At 48.7% G+C, this 18,868-nt stretch overlaps 1 protein-coding gene across 2 annotated transcripts in view; it reads right to left on the minus strand.

Moving 5' to 3' along the window:
• TESMIN (testis expressed metallothionein like protein) overlaps window positions 1–16,099 on the minus strand; it is a 49,399-nt gene extending 33,300 nt beyond the window's left edge. The window contains exons 1-5 of one of the 2 annotated variants that reach the window (XM_074273706.1): window positions 15,864–16,099; window positions 14,377–14,949; window positions 5,036–5,194; window positions 2,849–2,969; window positions 1,417–1,493 (exon numbers count right to left, since the gene is read on the minus strand). In XM_074273706.1, the coding sequence (XP_074129807.1) occupies window positions 1,417–1,493; window positions 2,849–2,969; window positions 5,036–5,194; window positions 14,377–14,949 (930 nt within the window). In that variant the 5' untranslated portion in view covers window positions 15,864–16,099. The remainder of the gene's footprint in view (window positions 1–1,416; window positions 1,494–2,848; window positions 2,970–5,035; window positions 5,195–14,376; window positions 14,950–15,863) is intronic. The other variant, XM_074273707.1, reaches the window with a different exon arrangement.
• Window positions 16,100–18,868: the final 2,769 nt, after the last annotated feature.

Consider the following 18,868-nt stretch of genomic DNA (forward strand, 5'->3'; position numbering starts at 1 on the left):
AGAAAACTGATGAACCGAGGGCAGACTGAAGCCTATTTTCTCTGACTCTGTGTCCGTCTGTCAGGGCTAATGCAGGAATTTGGGTGTATTTTTCTTGCTTTCACAATGGATGCAGGAGGAGGAGGGGAGGGAGAAATTTTGGAATTGAAAATAAAATAAAATGGAATTTTTAAAAAGAAGATCTAGGTTCAAACCCATCCTCAGACACTTACTAGCAGTGTGACCATGGCAAGCCCCGCAGCCCATTTGCCTCAATTTCCTCAAGGAAGTCCCTGACTTAGGCACCTCCATTGTACCAAAGTCTTTTTCTTTTCTTTTCTTTTTTTACTTTTCAGTGTGAATTTTTATCAGGTTTCTCCCCTCCCCTTTCTGCCCTGGAACTCCCCTGGAAACAAGCTAAGAGAACTTTCTTTCAGGTTCTTGGAGACCATCAGCCTCAAGTGAATAGGGCCAGATAAAACTGACCAACCCAGTTTGCCCAACCCTGGGTCATTTGTATTTTTAAAAAGAGCCACCAAATCAGCCTATTGTGCCTCGTGTAGCTGACTTTAGGACACAGGGGCTGGGGCTATGTCCTGAGGTTTTGGAAAACAAATGCCTGGTGTTTAGGAGAATTTAGGATCCGGACTATCAGCCAAACAAACCTTAAGCCAACCCTATGGAGAATGGAACCCAAGAGTCTGGGGCATGTGCTTGGTTATATTTTAAAAGAGACTTGAAGCTTACAGAGGACCTTTTGAACCCTGAGAAGTCAGGAGTGGATTTCTACCATCCCTGTGTCTTACAGGTGGATCATCTCACCTCCCATCCCCATGTTTTACAGATAGGAGATGACTTGCTCAGGGTCACACAGCCAGAAAGTGTTCCCTTTCAGAGCCACTGTTCAGGTGGCCTGGGATAGAAAGCAAAGGACAAAAATTCATCCAGAATCCATACAAAGGACACCTTTCCTAAAGACCTCCCAGCACTGCCAGGCTTCATTTACACTGTTCCCTTTTTTCACAGCGTCCTCTTCTCCTACTGTCAACATCCCACCCATTCATCCAAGACCAAACTCCTCCTCCTCCTCTTCTTCCACCTTCTCTTCCCTTTTCCCTTCCTCCTCTCCCCATCATACTTGGTTTCCCCCTTTTACTGAGATAATTTGAGCTCCCTTTTCATACCGCTCAACAAAGGTTGTTCACTCACTGCACCATCTACATTATTTTTAGCTCGATTGTAAGGTCTTTAAAAAGTCACCTCATGTCTTATATGTTTTCATTCTCCATGATATTTAACACACAGTAAACATTTACTAAATATCTGCTGACTGAAAAATAGGAGAGTAAGCCTCCAAAACTCAAATTATTTTAATGGCAACAGTCTGGATTGACATGGCAGTTGCTTGGCTTAAACAAATTTAAAATAATGACTCACTTGTTGTGTGATGAGATTTAATTTAGCTGGTACTGGCAGAAATCTTCCAACTAAGGTAGTCAAAGGTTTAGGCACATCTGCAAGTCAAACATAATTTAAATTAATCTATAGCATATAAAAGGCATCTCCACCTGTCCAGTGAAGAATGAATCTAAGCATCCACTGCGGAAGCTATAACATAATGCTGATTTATCTAAACCCATCTTAATCCTATTATACTTTCTCTGCTTGCAAAACTTTCTGAGGCAACAGGTTTCTGAGCAGCTTCTCCATGAGGTGCCCCTGTTTCCTGGATTGCACAGCTCCTTCCTCTTCTCCCTTCCCTTCTCCAGTCCCAGTTTCTCCCATCTCTTGCACTGAGTCATCGTTGGATCCCAAGGCTCATTAAATGGGGTGTGCACCCTAATGACCTAGACTGTATAATCACATGCCCAACAAAACCATCTCCTAGCTTCTTCCTTTGGACTCCAGGGGACGAATGCTGGTGAGGTCCTTCCCAAGCACAGATTGCCTCATTACCCTCCCATACTGGGCTGTGGACTGAAGCAGGAAGCCCAGGGAGATGACAAGGAGGTGACTGGCCTTCTGTCAGCATCCCTACATGTTCTGACAATGTACGAGATGCTGCCATTCTCGGTGGGGAGGAGGGATGGAGATGTTGAGCTAGTCTGTAGTCTAAACTAGACAGACATTCAAACTTAAAAAGTTTACACGCAAACAGACAAGACAGATGTGTAAACTTCAGTTAAAACCAAGGGGAGGGAAGGGGAGAGAGTCTGCCTCAGAAAGTGTTCCATTTCCTAACTAGATTCCCAACAAGAGGAATCCAATGCTTTTAACCCCAAAGTTGTGCTGGATTTTATCTTGTTATCAGAAAACTCAGTTAGTTTCTCCTAAAACTTTGGGTTATTATCACAAACAATACAAGTAGGCTGCTGTCAATTATCCGTGTGCTGGTAAAACTGGGAAGGGCCTATTATGAGATAGCTGGGGGAGGCAGAATTTTATAAACAGCTTTAATAAATAGATAATATAGAATCAAGAATAACATTTCATAACAGAGTCAACTTTCAGTGGTCTCATTCACATTCTAATTATCTTTTCCCAAACTGAAGGGGTTAGACAAATTTATAAAAATTCTATTTGCTAATTTAATTTCCACAAGTCTTCCAGCACACAATTAAGACTAGACAGAGCGCCAGCTACCTGCATCCAACAGGTGTATGTCATGGGTGTGGGCTCATGTAGGCCAATGGAAGCTTTTTTGTTCTTGGCATCAGTAACGGATGCTTCCTGAATCTCCCACAGGAACCAGCACTCCCCCACCACCATCTCATCACGGTTCTCTCCTTCCCAATAGTCAAACACATTTACTCACCCAAAAGTACATAAATAAGACAAACAAGACACTATTTCTTCATTGGCTTTGTACCTGGCTGCAGGTAATTATTTTGTTCTTGATACTGAGGAACCAAGTGGACGGCTTTGAGCTCTCTTGTGCCTGAATTGTTTATGCAGAGCATTTGGGTGCCCCCTTTCAATTGACATATTACCTAAAATGAAAAAAAAATCATACCACATGTTAAAAGGGTAATTACAATGAGATGGATACAGAGTTTGCAGAAAGTCTTACACCTCTGAGAATTTAGGAGAAAACTTAATGTTCTTAATAGAGCCCACTCCCTGTTTCTACCTGTGTAATCTGCTCTCCCACCAAAATCTCACCATCCCTGGGTTTTCTCCTGCCAGGTTTTCTGGAAACCTGTGGATAGCTGGGTTCTCTCAAGGGGTGAAAAAAGAAGATTAGATATCACTGCAATGAGTAACCAGGTGGCTCCACAGGGATTAACACCCTTCTTGGAGGCAGAACGACTCATCTTCCTGAGCTCAAATCCAATCCGAGACATTTCCTAGCTGCATGGCTCTGGACAACAAGTCTCTTAACTCTGTTTGCCTCAGTTTCCTCATTTGTAATATGGATTGGGGAAAGAAATGGCAAACCACTCCCCTATCTGGGCCAAGAAATCCCAAAGGTAGCGAAGAGGAAGCAGACACAACTGGATTCAGTGCAATGTCATTCTTGTAACCCAGAGAAGAAGGTGTAATTGTGAATCCTTTGGTAAGCCAACCCATTAAACCTTGGGGGGGGGCCCAAATGGCTCTGCATCCAGTGGAGGAGCTCTTGGGGGGCCGTGGAGCCCAGGCCTCTGGGTCTCTTTAGTTCCCTGCTCTTAGCACTCAAAGAAGAATGTTGGCCACATCTCCCTCCAATGATCTAAAGTTCTTTCCTGTACTCTCCCAGCCCTGAGGTCATCTTGCTGTCACACACACACACTGGTGCGTCTCTGCAGCCATTTGGTTCATCTTCCAGAATGTGTAACTTAAAACTGAACATTTTATGACTTGAGTCAAGCTGGAGCAGAAGGTAAAGACCTGGAGCCCAATCTCTGCTCAAGGCCTCAGCAGGGCCTCCAGTGGGGCTGGCTCTCGGGGATACAGAAGGAAGAAAATCCCCATCTCTGCCCTCCAGGGATTTCTAATTTAATTGGCAAGAATAAAAGAAAGCCCCCTCCCCCAGCCATAGCGCATCTGTAGAACCCAGGCTGGGGTCCAGCCCTGCCCACTGCATGTAAGGGGCTAAGTGCTGCAGTCACATTGGGATGGGGCTAAACGAAAATTTAAATTTGGATTCTGATGCGCCCTCCCTACTGCCCATACAATGCCTGGAAGGGAGGATTCAGGCTGGGGCTCTTTCTACAAAACAATTTTAGGACCACATACAATAAAACTTCTCTCCTCTCCCTTCTAGACAATCTCAAGTTACCTGGGATGTTCTCAGCTTATGTGGACCAGATGGCGTGGCTGGGATCCTAGGAAGCCTCTGTTCCAGCCTCAGCAGCCCAAAAAGGGACTCTAGGCAACCTGTGAAGTGCTGGGAGAGGCTCTGTGTAGCTCAGTTAAGCCCAGTAATTCCTTAGTTTGCCTTAGTGGGCTTTAGATCCTGTCTCCTGCTGAGAACCAAGGGTTGCCGCCTTCACAGTAAGGTGGTACGATGGCAGAGGATGAATGTAGAACAGGACAGGTGGTGTTTGCCTTGGATCAGTGTACATCCCAGGGGATTTCCCCGGGCTCCTCCTTTCCTTGGCTCCCTCATTCTGCCCATGGGGTTGAAGGACCAGTACAGAGGTTTTTGGTTTCCACCCTAGCTCTGATGACAAGTTATATCATAGCTACCCGGCTCAGCTCAGAAAATGCTCCCAAGATCGTTCCTGTCCCCATCTCACTGCCCCTGGGCCAGACTCATGATTCTAGCCCTGTTCACTTTTGGCTACGTACACGTCCAGGACCTGACAGCCATTAATGGTCCAGAATCCCATTTAACCCATCTCCATGGAGATCTGTAAGTCCAACCCAAACACTCTACTTAATAAAAACTGAGGGTTTTTATCAAGCCCTGACATTTTTAGGGCCAAGGAAGAATGCCAGCCACACCAGAGAGCAGAATCCTGGGAAAGAGGCAGTTAGCAATTTGTCAATGATTTAGTGAATGATTACACGACTTAGAATTCAGGAGCCTTTAACAATGTCCCTCTCCTGGACTCTTTCAGGCATTTCTTACCATCGGGTTAGACTCTTTCTTATGTGAACAGCTAGAATTTTCCATTGGTTCTTGTGATGGGGGGAACTTGCAGCAGCCCTCCTGGGCATGGGTATTCTGAAAAACAGCCTCCTCCTGGTTGTTAGCAGTAATGGTACCAACCGCTTCCCTTATCTCCACCTGCGAAAAACAAAAGCATTTCAGAACCTGAGTTTTGAGCTCTCAGAAAGAATACACACTGATTGTAAGGGTCAATGTTGAAAAACTGCCCATGCATATGTTCTGTCGATGAAAAGCTATAATAATAATAAAAGATTAAGCCAACTCGGTCCTCAAGCTGAATTTAGTGACCGTCTTCTCTCTCTGGGAGTTTCAAATCCACGCCTTACTTTCCTGGCTGAGGTGGAAGACCTGAGTTGTCTCATGTCATTGATAGCATGGAGAGACCTGTAAGGTCATAAGAGTCCATGGGACATTGGGACCCCCGATCAGTGGGATGAAGCTCCTTAGTTTCCCCCTCTTTCCGGTCAGACTGGTGGAACCTGTTTCCATCTCACATGTTGAAGCTGCATGGAATGGACCCCTCCCCTACTCCCTAAGGTTTACTTGAGGGCTCTAGTTGGGTTCATAATCATTGTTTTAATCCAATAATATGTACAGCACCTTACTAACAAAAAGAAAGAGGCCGTGTGGTCCAATGAACAGAGTACTAGGCTTGTGGCTAGGTTACATTACCAAGAAAAGCACTTTTGCTTTCCCCCTTAACTAAACTGTGGACCAGCTGAGGGAAGGAGTTTATTCTTAAGCTCACTACATTCAGTAAAAACCAACAAATATTCCTTAAGACCACATCACCCAGCCTGAACAGCAGCATGTGCCAAGGATCGTGCTAAGTGCTGGATATTCAAACAGCAGAGTCCCCGTTCTCCAGGAGCTGGCATTCTAAGCCAGGAGTTCTTTCCCTCCATTGTATCGTGGTCCCCCTTTTGGCAGCTGGACAAAGCCTATGGACCCACCTCAGAATCATGGTTTTTAAACACCTCCAAAAGATCAATCACATGGAAACCGTGATCAAGAAAATTGTTTTTAAAAGTCCACAGACTCCAGGTTAAAAATCCTATAACTTGGAAAATCGTTCCATGGAGAGTAGAAATCAGAGAGGGGCCCTTGAAGTGATATTGAATAAATCTGTTCATTGACTATTTATGGATGGTTGTATCCACAGCAAAAGTTTGGAAAGCTCCTTCAATTAAAGCAACAATTCATATCGGTTGTTAGGAGAGGAGGGGCAGAGGCACTGCTGCCCCCTTCAATAGGTCAGATATCTATCAAATAAAGGCTGCCTCAAATTCTCTCGTGCAATAAAAATGTCATCACTTAGAGAAGTTATTGTTTGTTTTCATTTCTGAAAAGAACCATGATATCAAGGAGATGATACCGTGTCATACACGCGAATTAAGATTAAGTGAGGGTGGGCTGGGAAAGGTCACCGGCTTTTCTTTCTCTTCCAGACCCTCTAGGTCCAGGGGCAAAAGTATATTCAGGATGACTGGAGGTAGTCATAGATGCAATGAGATACCCCTTGGCCTTTTTTAAGCTAAAGTTTTTAAACAGTTTTCAGATTGACAGAGGCAGCACCCAATCAGAGATTAAGGCTAGGTAAGAAAAGAGGCAAAGAATGGTCTCTTTTACCAGGTCACCCCCCCAAAAATTATCAATCTAGGGAGACCCTGAGGGTCTCAGGTTGAAGCAGAAACAATTGCTATTTCCAATTACTCTAAACCAATAAGGGCCCCAAAAATGACAAATTGGGGTTTGGCCTGAGGCCTTTTGTTGGCCAATTAATGAAAATCAGAATGATTTATGTTTAAGGCATGGTTCTTAAAGAGATCTTGACCATAAGCTCAAAGGTATCTTGGGAGGTTTCAGCAATAAAAAAAATAATAATAATATTCCTTAGGGTAGAGCACCTGAAGTTAAGGTTACCACTCTATGTGGGCAGAAGGAAGGAAGGATAGAATAAAGAGGGGAAAAAGGAAAAAAAGGAAGGGAAGAAAGAAAAGAAGAAAGAAAGAAAAGAAGGAAAGAAGGAAGGAAGATGAAGACCTGTGTTGTTCAAATGAGTTTCCAGTGGGGACTTACAGAAGTCATTTACTCTTGGAATCCACATGTCCAAATTAAAATTGGCTATTAATGAGGTGAGTGGACTCCAGCAAGACTATTTCTGGCAGCATTTTCAGTATCTGAGTGGGTCCCGATGAGGAGCAAGCTGATTTTGTCGAATTATCTTGTACTGACAGAATTATCATGTAAGGACAGAGCTATCAGTACTGATGTCCACTGTTACCTCTACAATCTGGAGGCTAAGCTATAGAGTCAACTTCCAAAGTTATCTCATATAAACAGGACAGCCAGGACCACCAGTTGTTTTACTAGGGCACACAATTAGCATATTTAGAACACCTTGCTCTGAATCCTTTCCCACTAGAGGTCTCATCTCTCCCCTTGTTGATTTTGAGGTCCTTAGGAACTTTGCCCACTTGCTAAGCTTTGTAATCAAGCTTTGTCCCTTGATCTGGAGATGTCTGAGCCTGTGAATTCATTCCAGATGACTCCCCACCTTTGTGACTTGTACCACACCAGGACTTGTTGGACCTCATTTTTGGTGTTCCATGTGACGCTTGAACTCATGACCTTCAGAGGCAGAGAGCAAATACTTAAATTTATAATCAAAGGAGCATATTAATCACAGATCTCTCTAGACAGAGACAGGAGCACAGAAGGGACAAATGGATAGGACAAATAGCTCCCTCTGAGGTACAGATGATCCTAGATTCTCAAACACTCTGCCAACAGAGAGCAAGTGTTAAGGTGGTATGATAAGAGAATTTTTGCTTTTGCTTTATGACTATCATTTCCTTAAAATAAACCAGTTACATGACAAGCTGGAACATGCGGAGATTGACATTAAATTTCAGCTCCAGTGATTGGCTGGTTAGGGATGAGAACTTCTGGCTCAACTTTATTCTTTATCTTTAGTATTTACTTAAGATAAGCATGTCAAGTAACCAAGTCTAGCTCCAAGGTGAATGTTTTCAGCTTTATCCCCAGTTTTTTTTTTTTTTTTTTTGGTTTTATTAATTTTTTTACCTGATGCACTTTTTCTTTTCTTTCTTTTTTTTTTTTTTTTTTTTGATTTATAAATCTTTACCTTTTCTTTCTCTGTAAAATTCCATTGTATCCATACTGCCTTGTAACTAGAACCTCAATAAGGTGGCCAAGATAGCTCCTGGACCCGTTCCTGGGCACTATCTGTGCTCCATTGTGGCTCTTGTTCAGTCATTTTAGTCAAGCCTGACTTTTCATGACCCCTTGGGTCTCGTGTCTTGGCAAAGACACTGCAGTGATTAGCTATTTCCTCCTCCATCTCATTTTACAGATGAGAAAACTGAGGCAAACAGGATTAAGTGTCTTGCCCAGGGTCACACAGCTAGAGGTTTCAGATTTGAATCTAGGAAGATGAGTCTTCCCGACTCCAAAATTAGTGTTTTTTCCATAGTGGTGCCACCTAGCTGCCTATTTGTGCTCCAGGCATAAAATAAATTAGCTGGTAAATCTTCATGACGCCAAGTTATCGAAGTCTAGCCTCCCCAAAGTTCGGCAGAATGGCCACAGATGCTCCTCCTGAAGCTCTGGAGTGCCAAGGGGTCAGGGTAAGCCTGGGTAGAGCAAAGCTCAGAAGCAAGACAGGTTCATGCTACCATCGGAGCTGGCAGCTTCAAGCTTAACTCCAATCATTTCCTGGGACGCTTAGTCTGCTTAATTGTAGCAGGAACCCAAGTAAAAAACAAACAAACAAAAACAAACAATAACAACAAGAAAAAAAAAAACTAGCCCTTTGATGAAGATATTAAAGTATCCACAGCAATGATAAGTTATAAAATTTATTAACTAGGATTTCATATTTATTTCTTGTAAAAAGATCATCATTTGCTAATTCAAGCAATGGGAGATGAGATTATACACTGAGATTGAGTCTCTGATTGAAGTTACAAGACAAATAAAATTCAAATTGGGCACTTAGAAAGGAAAGCAAAGACCACTGAGACAATTTTGCATTGTTAAGAAAAAGCCATGCCAGACTAAACTCATTTCCTTATTTTGATATGGTGACTTGCCTAGTAGGTTAAGAGAATGCTGTAGACAATAACCAAATTAAATTCAAGTCAACAAACATGCATTACGCAGCTATTTGTTTAGCATTTTGTTCAAGACGTGGTATTTAGGTTTCAACGGGCATCTGACAAGAGCCCCTTGTAATGGAAATCCTCATGAGCAACATGGGGAAACGGGCTGGCAGAGTAAGCTGTTCCAGACAACACTGATTAACAATGATAGCAACCCAGATCCCGGTGAGCTGGGGCTGGGCTCCGGGCTTGGTCCTGGCCTAAGCCACATTTTTATCAATGAGGTGGAAATCGGCTTATCAAATCTGTGAGGAGAGCAACACAGGTGATGAGGATGTTGGGTGAACCACAGAATCGAGATCCACCAAGTTCATTACAGGTTGGAGCAATGGGGCAAATGCAGCAAAATGCTCAGTCCTGGCAATAACTTGTCAATCCTGCCTTTGTTGGCTCAGACTTGGCTCTTCTGTCAACAGCCTTTTCCTTGAGCATAGATGTACACTCTGTCCTTCCCGTTCATCCCCTGAGATCTTCAGGTGCTCCACGAGTAGACGCAGCCTGTCCTTTCTTGCTTATTCTCTGAGATCTTGAACCTCCAAGGAGTAGACAGAGCCTGTCCTTTCCTGCTTATTTTCTGAGATCTTGAACCTCCAAGTGATAATGACAAAGGTGTGAAGATCTTTGAGATCTTGAACCTCCAAGGAGTAGATACAGCCTGTCCTTTCTTGCTTCTGAGATCTTGAACCTCCAAGGAGTAGACACAGCCTGTCCTTTCCTGCTTATTTTCTGAGATCTTGAACCTCCAAGTGATAATGACAAAGCTGTGAAGATCTTTGAGATCTTGAACCTCCAAGGAGTAGATACAGCCTGTCCTTTCTTGCTTCTGAGATCTTGAACCTCCAAGGAGTAGATACAGCCTGTCCTTTCCTGCTTATTCTCTGAGATCTTGAACCTTCAAGGAGTAGACACAGCCTGTCCTTTCTTGCTTCTGAGATCTTGAACCTCCAAGGAGTAGATACAAACTGTCCTTTCCTGCTCATCCTCCGAGATCTCCAAGTTAGCAGATGGCTAGCAGGAAGCTTTATCTCTGGGTCTGTGGCTCCTTTTCCATTGGCGTTTGATCCTCTAGCTTTAAATCATTCACTAGTTCTTGGCCGACAGGGCACTGGGTTCTATGACCGGCCCACCACCTTTTTAGGTCACATGCACCTTTGTCATCATCACTGGAAATACGCCCAGTCTCTTCACACCCATCATGCACCTTCCCTTGCTGATGATCCTTTCTTCCAAGAGTTTCAGCCAGGTGTCAGCCATTGGTGAGAATACTGATGCGTAAAAAAAGATGGACTCGCCAAACTGTTTTTAAAATGGCCAGGAACTGGACATTGATGTCTATGAGCTGGGGAATGGCTGAATGAGTTATAGTATATGAATGTAATAGATTTTTGTTCTATAGGAAATGGAGGATTTCAGAAAAGCCTGCAGAGACTTACCAGAAGTGATGCTGAAGGAAGAGAACAGAACCAGGAAGACAACGTACACAGTTAACAGCAAGATTATGTGATGATCAACTGGGATGGATCTGGTGCTTCTCAACAATCAGGGGATTCAAAGTCATTCCAATAGACTTGGGATGGAAAATGCCATCTGCATTCAGAGAGAGAACTAGAGAAGACTGTCGATCAAAGCATAGTATTTTCACTTTGTTCTTTTTTCTCATGTTTTTTCCCCTTTTGATCTGATTTTTCTTACACAGCATGGTGAATATGAAAACATGTTTAGAAGAACTGCACATGTTAAATCATGTTTAGAAGACCTGCATATGTTAAATCTATTATTGGATTGCTTGCTGGGGGAGAGGAGAAAAATTTGCAAAGATTTTACAAAGGTGAATCTTGCAAACTATTTTTGCATGTGTTTGGAAAAATAAAATACTATGAAAATATATGTAAAGAAAAATGAAATACTATTAAAAATTTTTATAAGATATGGACTTTTGGGTAGGTGTAAAGTTCTTGAATTGTGAGGGTCCGGTCGCCTGCTCAATTATAATCCTTCTCTGGGAGGAGATCTGTAAAATCTTTTCCTCTGTGCGCAGGTTTCTTGGGGGCTCTGAATCTCCTCCAACTCTTGTCCTTCCCCAAACCAGACTGGTCTCCTTTCAGCCTGCCTGGTGCCAAAACTCTTTCCCAGAGTCGATTCTCTCAGACCCAATGCTGCCCTTCTTTTATCCTCCCAGAGAATAGACAGGTGAGAAGTCAACAGGGCATGGGGAAATACTTCCACCAATGAACTTGCTCCTCTTAGAATTCCTAAGGTGTAAACTCCCTTTAAAGGCCCAAACCAAAGGTCTGAGCCAGAGAACTGAGTTCTCACCTTGTCACCGTCCAGACAACCCGAGTTCTCACCTTGTAATTTTCCAGACAACCCGAGTTCTCACCTGGTAATCCTAACAGGTAGGCAGTCCCAAACCTTGGGATTCAGGTACTGCTTAATGACTTTTTTCTTAGTTTCTTCCTTTTTTCCTCCCTCTCCCCCTCTCTTCCTTCTTCCCTTTCCAATCTTCAGGATTAAGCTCACCATTTGTCCAGCTCCAGGGACTCTCTACCCTTTTGTGCTAATTCAATGTGCTGTTCATCCAACTGTGTGCTGCAACCAGGGTGATATTTGATTTTTCAATTTCCTATTTTCTATGTGGATCTTTCATCTCCTGAGTGACCTTGGGTCTCCGAGATAATGCCCTGAATTATTCTGTGAAGAATGCAATCATTGCCATGTCCAAGGCAAAGAGATGAGATTAGGAGATCTCATCTACAGAGCTTTGACATTTCGTGAGGATTCACCTCCATGATATTGGGCAATGCCCTTGGAATCCATTTCCCTGTGTTACACTTTATATAAATAATCAATGATCAGTGAACCAAGTTATCTGTGATTGTATCTGAGCTTTCTGGGGCTCTGTGTGGCTCTCCCAAAGCAGATGGTGCTTTAAAACCCAACAAAGACTAAGCTGCAGCATCTTGAGTGCTACGGAAGTGCCTCTCAGGTGCTACAGAAGGGAGGTTCATGGTATGGAAGGTATTCTAAGAAAAACCCTGAAGACCACAAGACAATACAAATCACCAAACTGACCCGACAGTCAAACACTCAAAGGGAACTGAGGGCCAGTGTCGCAAATAGGAGCGGGAGGAGTTGGCTCCTCGCTGGACCACATCCCATTCTCAACGCTTTACCCCGGGAGGGATGCTGGCAGCCTGGAGAATTTTACTGGATGGTAGCCCACACCACGAGGCTGCCCAAGGGGGACAAGAGTCCTGGGTCATAAGCTCTTCTAGGCCTAAAAACCCCAAGGAGAATAAAAGTGACGTCAGCCAAAGTCGATCCGTCCCAGAGCAGAAATGCCCCCTTTTCCAGCTTGGGGCATCTGGGGCTGAGGATCCTGGAGTCCTGAGCCCTTAAGGGAAGGTTTAGAAAGAGTCATGGATCTTTCCTAGCGCTCCCCAAAGCCAGGACTTATAGAAACAGCAGTATCTTTTTGTCCCCTACAAAATATTCCCAATAATGTTCTCTGGATCTTGGAGGATTTCTCATTTCAGCATCCGGCAGACGATGAATTCAATTAATCAAGGGGAAGACATTGAGAAAAAAGACCTTCCCGGTGGGGTGGGGTGTCCAATTAGCCCCTGAGGGCCAGGCTTGTGAGGGAACTCCGGAGAGGTCCCAGAAGAATGGGCGGAAGGATCCGCCCAGAGAGGCAGACCTGTCACCAAAGGAGAAGGGCGCTGCTTTCTCAGCTTGATTTGGAGGCAGAAACGAAACTGAAATGACAAAAATGGCTGAACTCGACTCTTAATGACTAGAGCTACTGGAACATTCACTGGACTTCCTCGGAGGAGAGCGGCTGGCTCATGGTGTCCCTGGGGATGCCATGTGAAAACCGGGGGATCATTCTTCACATCAGGCTTGGCCCTGGGCCCCAAGTCCCTCCTCCATCTGTAACTTCAATAAGACTTGCTCCGAAAACGTCCAGTGTCCGAATGTGGGCCGTCAAGGCGAGCAGAGGAAGACTATAAAGAATCCTTCTTAATGAGTTTGCTCATTTTCCTTTTTTTCCTTCCCACCCGAGGAACATGGGGGTGACCTTGGCCGCGTGACACGCTGCCTGGGTCTCGGTGGAGAATCTGGATGGAGGCAATAACTAGGACACACGAGCTCCCAGTTGCCTCAGATTCCCTTCTTTGTGGGAAGATGCTCCAAGTCCACGGTTCTCTCCCCTCCCCATCTCTTTTGTCCTGGATTCCTACGTCCCGGGGTAGGGCGGGGCTTTTAAAGTGTGAAACTGGGCGGAGACTTCTGGGACAGGCGGTTAACTACAGGCTCCCCCGGAATGTCCAGCCCTGGGCAGCTTCCCCTCCAAGCTCCGCCGGTGAAAGCGGACGCGCGACCTTGTTTTCACCTTAAGCCAAGAACACTTTTGTGGACAGAGCCCGGTAAATCCCATGCCTTTGTTTGGGGGAGTTGGAGCAGGGAGGCCCGGGTCGGGGAGCCGCGCGGAGGGAGGGATCCCAGCCCCAGGACACCCGGGAGGAGCCACCGCCGACTGGAGGCGCCCCATCAGGCTGTCGCCTGTCGGCCGGAGCTCCGGGGAGACAATGTTGCGCCTGCCTCCAGAGCTGGGACGAGAGAACGAAGGGCCCATCACACTAGTAATAGTTAATCACGCGAGTGAGCCACGAGAAGGCCCAACAAGCTCCTCGGCCCAGGACCGGCTCCCAGGGCCCCCTCCCTCCAGCCTCCAGCTGCGCTGGGAAGTGGCCGGTTCGAGGAGCCCAGGATCCATCCCCACAAACGCGGGGCTGGCGGGACGTTGCTCCTCCGGCGCCTCCTCGGACCGCGACCCGGCTTCGCGCCCCCCCGCCGGACGGCAGGGGGGGCTATCCTCCTCCCACGGGTGCCAGCACAGGCACAAAGAGCCGCGCTTGGGCGGATGATTCCCACGTCACTGACCAGCCCGCGGCTGCCCTGTGTCTCCCGCCCGCCCAGCGCTAAATCGCGCCCTGCGAGCGCCGAGAGCAGCGGGCGGCCCCCGCCCCCCGCCGCGCCCTCTGGACCTACGGTTTCGCCAGCCTCCCCCGGCCCCCAGAAGACCCGCGCCCGGCGGAGGGCGGCCCTTACTGGGATCACTCGGACGTTGTGGTGGGCCGCTCCTTCCCGCGCGGCCCAGGCTCCCAGGGGCAGCACGCTGGGGGGGTTCCTGTGCTGGGCCCGCAGGGACGACAGGAAGTGCACGTTGTAGGCGTGGGGCTGCAGCTGGGACGGGGAGGGCAGCATGGTCTCCTCCAGGGGGTTGAGCTCGGGCAGGCCGGAGTAGTCCTCCAGGATCTCGTCCTCGTTGCCGTCGTCCACCAGGCGCTCCACCTTGACCTTGCTGCCGCAGTCGGCGCCGAGCGCGGGGTTGAACGAGTGCAGCAGCGAGTCCCGGGGGTCGGCGGCGCCGAAGTACGAGTCCTTGAAGGAGTGGAAGTCCTCGTCATCGTCGTGCTTGCTGATCACGGCGCTCTTCAGGCTCATGTTCTCCGAGATGAACTGGCTGTCCGGGCTGAAGATCTCCGTGACGATTTCATCCTCGGTGCTCGAAATCCCGCCCAGCAGGGGCTGGTCCTCCAGGTCCACCGAGGAGATCTTGAACTGCTCCTCGCGGCAGTTTTCCTTTTCCAGAATCAGCTTCCTTCCCAGCAGCCCTTTCATCTGCAAAACAAGGAAGAGAGTCCTTCACAAGGGCCCGAGGCTCTCCCCAGGCCTCTCTCCAGGCCCCGCCGAGCGCTCAGATGTGGGGGCCCTGAGGCCGGAGCACTGGGGAGAGCTCCCGCTCCGCTCCGGGGTCTGTCCCTCCAGCCCGCCCTCTCCCCGAGGTCAGCGGAGGGAGCTGGTTCTAAGGCCCCTGTGACTGTAGGGTGGAAGTGTCCCGCCCAGCCCCAGGCCAGGAACCCAGCTCCCAGAGCCTCCCCCGGGAGGGGCTCACTTTCCCCACGTTGGGGGGCGGGGCTCCCTCATCTGGGAGCTCCACAGGCTCTGAGATGTATGGGGGAAGAAGCGCCCCCCAGAGGCCACGGCCCGCAGAGCAGGGCCCCTCTTTCAGGGGGGCCTTCCAACACGTGGGCCTGACGTTCCGGGGGAACCCAAAGGCTGGCCCAGGTCTGGGGGGGCCGGGAGCCACATCGGAACCCAGGCGCAGGCCCGAGGCCACGCCCTCTCCTCCCGGGGCCCGGGGTGACACCCTGTGACAGGCCCCGGGGCGAGCCCCGAGTGACCGGGAGCTGACGCCCTCCTCCTCCGTGGGCCCGAGACTCCCGCCCGTCCCCTCCCCCTCCCTTTGGCGAGAAGCTCCTCGGCGGGGGGGGGGGGGGAGGGGGGGGCCGGACACCTCGGGGTCATTTCCAGGCCGGGGCCTCTCCCCGGACCCCCGCGATCACGACGGGCAGACCTGGGGGGGATGAGGGCCTGGGGTTCATTCACGTCGGGCCCGCCCCGGGGAAGCGCCCCAGGGAAGCGCCGGCTCCCTCCGGCTTCCGCAGGGCTAATCCGGGTCCTCCCAGAGTGGAGCTTCCCTCCGCAAGCCCAGAGAGGGGAAACTGAGGCCGGGGGGAGAGCGGGGTACCCACCGCGGGGCCTGGGCTCCGGGCCAGCCGCCAAGAGCCGCCGAGGACGAAGGATCAGGACGGGGCGGGACGGAACGGGGACGGGGACGGGACGGGGACGAGGCGAGGGGAGCCGGGAACGACCGCGCCGCCGCTACCGCATGCCCGCCGCCAGTCCGGGAGCGAGCGCGGGAGTGAGCCCTACGCCGTGCACGCGCCCCTCCGCGCGCGCCTGCACCAACCGCCCAAGAGCGCGTGCCTGGAGAGAGGCGGGGCGACCGTTGGGGTGAGGGGGGGAGGGGACGGGAACCGTAGAGTGAGGAAAACGCGGGAGGCAGCCGCTCCACCCCTCTCACCCCATTGGCCCCCACCCTGGGGAAAGTGAGCCCCGCCCCCCACGTGGGGAAAGTGAGCCCCGCCCCCTAACATGGGAAAGTGAGCCCCGCCCCCCAACGTGGGGAAAGTGAGCCCCTCCCGGGGGAGGCTCTGGGAGCTGGGTTCCTGGCCTGGGGCTGGGCGGGACACTTCCACCCTACAGACCCTGACCTCGTGTCCGAGAAAGCACCTGCCGCGGGCGCCGACCAAGCCAGCGGGTTTTAGCCAGCTGCCCTCCCCCTCCCCCTCCGCCCCGGGGCTCAGTTTCCTTATCTGCCTAAGGCGGGAGTGGGACTGCTTGGGCTTTGATTTCAGTTAAACGGGACTAGGCCCCTTACAAAAATAGTAAAATTTCCATATAACAAACTCCTCAAAGACTGGTCAGAATTCTCCTTAGAAAACATTGAGCGGCCTCTATGGGCCCCAGGGCGCAGCATCTCACTGGAATGGCTGCCATCGCGAGGAGCAGGATCTGGAGCGGGATCCAATCCATTAAGCACCTACTATGTGCCAGGCACCCGGGACAAGGACAAAAGAGTAAAAAGCCTCTGGGTCCCCAGAGCCGCCAGTCCCAGGGTGAAGGGGCTGCTTCTAGAGCTGAGAGTCTGCTTCTCTGGGGAAGGGTCTAGGAGTTAGGGGTTCAGAGGCAGAGGAGAGAAAAATGAACCCCCGGGCAGCCCGGAACAGCCTCTTAGAGACGGGTGTCAATGGCCCTTGTGAGGAACTGCAGTAAGACTCATTTGTCTGGCCGGGGAGAGCAGAGACCAGCGGTGCCGGGTCTTGAAGGGCCTTAGGTGTTTGGGGGAGGGGGTGACTGGGCTTGAGGAGGATGGAGCGGAGGGGATGGTCTTGGGGCGGGGAGACCCCCAGGAGGCTGTGGCCATGGGTCAGGTGGGAGGCGTGAAGGCCGAGTGCTTGAAAAGAAGGGGACACCTTTGAGGGGCAATCCACAGGATTTGGAAACTGATTGGTGGCTGGGTGGCCCGGTGGGAGAGAGAAAGGAGGCGCAGGACAGGGGACTGAAGTCAGGGAGCAGAGCCAGAAAGGCTGCCAGGAGCTCCGGGAGGAGAGATGAGAAAAAGACGTCCAGAGATGGGCAATTACGAGGAGAGAAGAGGCGAGAAAAGCAGGTGTCCAGCACATAACTCTTACAAGAAAGGGACATCCAAGGAGGCTTAATGAGCGCCCGGGTGTCAGAGCTGGGATTTGAACTCGGCTCCTCGGGCTCCAGAACGCAGACCTCTCTCCCAGTACCACAGGAAGCCTTGCACACCAAGGCTCCCATCTACCTTTCTAGAATGTCATTCCCCTTCATGCACAAAACCGGCCTCGTAGTTGTTCCTTCAATTTAACAACCCGCGTCCCACCCTTCCTTTGCACAGACTATTCCATACCAGCCTCAAAGCGCTCCCTCAGCCCCTCCAATTCAGAACCCCCAGCCTCCTGGAAGAGTCTCCTTGTTCCATTATCCCGGTTTCCCACAACAGCACCTGGTTCCCAGCAGGTATTTAATAACAGCTACAAAGTTGACTGCACACTTGGATGAAGTGTGGAACCACTCCCTCCTCTCTTACTCAACTTCACTCATCCCTGCATTCTATTCCCATCCACCCACCAGTAGAATATAAATCCCTTGTGATGAATATGAAAAATTCAGAGAAACGTGAAATTTGTGTGAACTGAGGCAGAGAAACAGCGCCCAAAGGCGCACATTTTCTCTCAAGGATGCTCTCGTGTGTGTTGCTGTTGAGCCACTTCAGTCATGTCTGACTTATTTGAGGTTTTCTTGGTAAAGAGACTGAAGTGATTTTTCATTTCCTTCAGCTCATTTACACAACTGGATGTGGAATTGTGGGACATACACAAGTCCTGTGCCCCTGGTTCTGTTCTCCTTTTGAATTAGTTCCTGTAACTCCTCTCATGGTTTTTTTTCTGAAGTAAGTCTTTGTCATTTCAAATGGGCTGCAATTTTCCATTATACACGAGATATGGTAGACAACACAATGGATTGGGAGCCAAATTTCGGAGCTAGGTGGAAGTGAAAGAGTGACGGGTGTGGAGTCAGGAGGACTGAATTCAAATTCACCCTGGGACACATATTGTATGACCCCGGGTAAGTGACTGAATTTGTCTCAGTTTCCTCATGTGTAAAATGAGCTAGAGAAGGAAATCTCTCCTCTAAGCTAATACAGATTTAAGTATTATTTAATATGGACTGGTCAGTGTCAATAGAAATAGTGCAGGATTTCTGCAGGGGTTCTTGCAGGGGTCTGATTTAATGGCCCACTAGCTACCTGAAGTAGAGGCTTTCTCTCTCTCTCTCTTGTGTGTGTGTGTGTGTGTTTTTCCAGACACTAAACCCAATCCTTTTAGTTTTACTTAAAAAAAAAGAAATTTCCTCTCTAGATTCTTTACCAAGAAAACTGCAAATGGGATCACAAAGAATTAAAACTGAAATGAATGATCAACAACAAATTTGGAGCCAAAGGTTCTGGGTTCAAATTCTTGCTCTTTGACTTCATCTGTGTGATCTTGGTCAATAATGTTCATTTCTAGTCCCCTGGGCCAAAGACCTTTTTCAGAATCCTTTTCCCTGCTTCAGTTTCGGTTCTTGTTACATTCTGAGCATGGTGGAATATTGCTGGGAAGTCTGA

Source organism: Sminthopsis crassicaudata, chromosome 6 (genome assembly GCF_048593235.1).
Source record: "Sminthopsis crassicaudata isolate SCR6 chromosome 6, ASM4859323v1, whole genome shotgun sequence".
NCBI lineage: Eukaryota > Metazoa > Chordata > Mammalia > Dasyuromorphia > Dasyuridae > Sminthopsis > Sminthopsis crassicaudata.